The sequence below is a fragment of the Arachis hypogaea genome, chromosome 10 (assembly GCF_003086295.3).
Source record: "Arachis hypogaea cultivar Tifrunner chromosome 10, arahy.Tifrunner.gnm2.J5K5, whole genome shotgun sequence".
NCBI classification, from domain to species: domain Eukaryota; kingdom Viridiplantae; phylum Streptophyta; class Magnoliopsida; order Fabales; family Fabaceae; genus Arachis; species Arachis hypogaea.
Genome location: NC_092045.1, coordinates 70177628 through 70181703, shown reverse-complemented (window position 1 = coordinate 70181703; position 4076 = coordinate 70177628). Strand labels below are relative to the sequence as shown.

Sequence of the window (4076 nt, the reverse complement as noted above, 5' to 3'; positions counted from 1 at the left end):
ACTTAAATGTTAATTATAGTATAATTATAATAAAGATATTTTTATAAAATAAACTTAGAAGAAAAAATAATGCATTTATTTTGGCGAAAAAATGGATTCACAAGAAATTGACACCTCACTTTCATTAGTTGGGAAAAAAACCCAATTTTAGTATAATATATATAAGTAGATAGATTTGTATGAAATATGACAAAAATGTTATGTGGTGGCTTAATTTTGATATGCATGTAGTATGGTTAGAAATATGGTTGTGCAGGACCAATGGAACATTATTGTTGAAAGTTGAAACAACACGGTAATAATCTTATTAATGACTTGTTGTATGTTTACGTCCATGATGGATCATCAATCTCCAATTGAGTTGTTTGTTCGCTTTGTCAAATCCCTTTGTGTCGTTAACAACTCATCTAACTAAATTCATTCAAGTTCCACGTGGCTCAACATCATAGGCATTGTGATAGGATCATCCATTTCTCCCTGCTCCCGTGCAAAGATTTCAATGGCAACCCTATAAAAGACCTCTCAAAAGACAAAGTTGATAATAAATCGTAACATTATTTCCTGAGCCAGCCGGCTCCCCTAGCTTTTCCTCGGTTCCTGACCACCTCGGGGCCATGGATAATGGTAGCAACACGTTGGACTTTTGTAATCTCAAAGTAGTATCCGCCTTGGGACGCGGTGCCAAGGGCTTGGTTTTCTTGGCGAAAATAAATGAAGGGCAAAACGAGAAGCAATGGCTGGCGTTGAAGGTGGTCTCAAAAGCTTTTGTTCGGATGAGAAATAGCAGCCATTGCAAGAGGGTCTCGTTCGAACAACAAATATTGCGTCGTTTTAATCACCCTCTCTTGCCACAGTTGCGAGGGGTCTTGGAAACCGAGGAGCTGCTAGGGTTTGCCATTGACTATTGCCACGGCGGAAACTTACATTCTCTAAGAAGGAAACAATCTGAGAAGACGTTTCCTGTTGATGCCATAAGGTACCTTTTATTATCTTTACCTTTCTTCGTTGTTGTGCCATTGGTACCGATCGATTAGGTACGGACAATCAGGATAAAGAAACTATGCTAAAACATTGGGTCAAGCTTCGAATTCGGATTGAACGACAACCAAAAACACGAAAATGTTAAACTTGTGCATTTCGATCTTTTTAATCCAAGAGGTATAAGAAATTTAAAATAAATAAAGGAGATAATTTTCTTTACTTTTTGCTACCTTTGTTATGATTATATTTTTCAAAACAAAAAACGTAAATGGGATTCTCGAAATAATTTAGACACATATTTTATTAATTTCCCCCCTTTATTGCTGCTATTTGAAAAAGCAAGAATTGCAGTCTTTTTTCTCATTTCCTTGCTAACCAAAATATGCATTTTTCCTAATTATTTCCATGCGATTTTGTTTTACCCTTCAAGGTTTTATGCTGTGGAATTGGTCCTCGTATTGGACTACTTGCATAGTCTTGGAGTAGTGTACCGAGATTTGAAGCCAGAGAACATACTGATTCAAGAAACAGGTCACATAATGCTCGTGGATTTTGATCTCTCCAAGAAGTTGAACCCAAAGTCACCGCAATTGTTGAGTGGCATCTCATCACCAAGTTCTGACTCAGCATTGCTGGTTGACCGAAGAAAGCGATTGTTACCAGGTTGCTACTGTTGTCACTCGGGTATCATGCCTCTTGACTCAGACAGTCAACTCGGCACTAACTCACCAGCACGGAGCGAGTCCGACTCAGTGGAGAAATCCAACTCATTTGTCGGAACAGAGGATTACGTGGCACCAGAGATTATAACTGGTGAAGGACACAACTTCGGTGTTGATTGGTGGTCCCTCGGTGTTGTTTTGTACGAGATGCTGTATGGAATGACACCATTTAAGGGCGTAAACAGAAAAGAGACATTTCAACGGATCTTGATGAAACAACCGGATCTATCAGGTGAAAACACACCGTTGAGGGACCTGATCAAGAAGTTGCTTGAAAAGCATCCAGACCGTAGGATTGAGGTACATGAAATCAAGTGCCATGATTTCTTTAAGGGTGTGAACTGGAACTCAGTTTTGCAAATTGCTCGTCCACCATATATTCCTCAGAATGACGTTGAGGACAAAGCAGGGTTTTCTAGAAAAGACGTAGAGTCGTTTGTTCGTAAAATTTTTTTCAAGAATGACAATAAGGAAGAGAAGCCCAAAGAGGTGGAGAAAAAGAAAATTAACGGTGCAAATCAGAATAAGGTTTATAACAAAAATCAAAATACGGTGTGGGTCGACAAATTGACTGACAATCCCACTCAAAACGAAGACTTCTTAATGTTTTGATATTTTTGTCAATGGCATTCTTTTATTCTTTTTAAGAAAAATTTACGGTGTGGAAATTCAGAAAAATTCACATCTATAGATCTTGTGTGGCTACTCCAATTTTGTGACATATGGCGTTATTCTACCTTTCACTTGTTTTTAGCAATTACAGGAAAGAAGTTGAGTTACTCAAAAGGTGGCAGAAGATTTTCAAAAGGTATTATACAATTTAAGAATATTTAATAATAGAATTTATTTTAATGACATTTTGTGTGTTTTTGTTTTTTGCTTTTATATATATATATATATATATATATATATATATATAAACTCGATGTTTTGGATTCAGGTTTAATGGTTACAAGGTTAGAATTTTGGCATTAAGTGTTAATTTTTTTTTAGAAAATAAAAACAAATAAATCTTTGAAATTTTAAAATTTTGACTAATAACTTTTTTAGGAAAATTATTTATAAATACATTTTTGAGCTTTGCAAACAGCTGACGGATACATTTTTCTGTTTATTTGCCATTCCAAAAACAAGCAGAAATGGCTGAGGCGCACCAATATATCCATTACGTAGAACGTGACGTGTAACAAAAAAGATAAAGGTCAAATATGTCCCTACATTAAAAACACGTCGTCATTTTGTTGAACCCTACGATATCCTTGATTTCTTCAAAAGACGGCATGTTTCCTGGAGGAGGAATGTGGCCTCCTTTAAGGGCAGCAAGTGAATCCTACAAATCCAACCATGATATATCTCATCTCAATCTTGAAAACTATTCAACTGAATTGGTGAACGTAAGAAAAATGAGATGATGCATTATTCGTATAGAGACACCAATCAAAAAAAGAGGGTAAACAATAATTTTGTAACCAATGTCTTCAAGTTGCTGAGGAGAAAGTATTGGTGTCTTGCCTATTCCTTCAAGCATATTCCTCGAGGGAGACAGCCTGACGAGCATCAGTGCGAGAAACGATGACAATATCAGAGTTGATCTTAACTCAAGCAGCGATGGCAACTTTAATCTTGATGACAGCCTTTTAAATGGAAACAACCTTCCTTCCCCGTGTGTGGCTACATGTTTTGGAAGAGACCTGATCCTCAAGAAGGATTCCAACAAAACTAGCTCGGATGAACCTTACTGGCGTTAAACGCCCAGTGGATGCTTCTTTTGGGCGTTCAACGCCCAAAATGTTTCTTACTGGCTTTTTCACGCCAGTGAGCTTCCAATTCCCTTATAACTCTGTGAATTCAAGCAATTGCTATTTTACCTTGAAGATACTTGACATATACCTGTAAAAATCAATTAATTAACAAATAAACTTTGTAAATGGCTGGGTTGCCTCCCAGCAAGCGCTTCTTTATTGTCATTAGCTGGACTATTACTGAGCTTTAATCAAGCCTCAGTTTTGAGCATTCTTGCTCAAAATTGCCTTCAAGATAATGTTTGACTCTCTGTCCATTAACAATGAACTTTTTATTAGAATCATTATCCTGAATCTCTACGTATCCATATGGTGACACACTTGTAATCACATACAGACCTCTCCACCGGGACTTTAATTTCCCGGGGAATAATTTGAGCCTAGAATTAAATAGCAGAACTTTCTGCCCTGGCTCAAAGACTCTGGATGACAATTTCTTATCATGCCATCTTTTTGCTTTCTCTTTGTATGTTTTTGCATTCTTGAAAGCATTGAGTCTAAATTCTTCTAGCTCATTTAACTGGAGCAATCGTTTTTCTCCAGCTAACTTGGCATCAAGGTTCAGGAATCT

At 37.0% G+C, this 4076-nt stretch overlaps 1 protein-coding gene across 1 annotated transcript; it reads left to right on the top strand.

The window, feature by feature from the left end:
- Nucleotides 1-547: 547 nt before the first annotated feature.
- On the top strand, nt 548-3670 carry LOC112715656 (serine/threonine-protein kinase OXI1-like). The gene is made up of 3 exons (XM_025767438.3): nt 548-976; nt 1412-2511; nt 2841-3670. The coding sequence occupies exons 1-2, from the start codon at nt 615-617 to the stop codon at nt 2313-2315; spliced, it is 1266 nt and encodes a 421-aa protein (XP_025623223.1). The 5' UTR covers nt 548-614; the 3' UTR covers nt 2316-2511; nt 2841-3670.
- Nucleotides 3671-4076: the final 406 nt, after the last annotated feature.

Coding starts and splice junctions, on each gene's coding strand:
- LOC112715656 (XM_025767438.3), top strand. CDS start 615: ATGGATAATGGTAGCAACACGTTGGACTTTTGTAATCTCAAAGTAGTA. Junction 977..1,411: donor TTTCCTGTTGATGCCATAAG/GTACCTTTTATT, acceptor TTACCCTTCAAG/GTTTTATGCTGTGGAATTGG.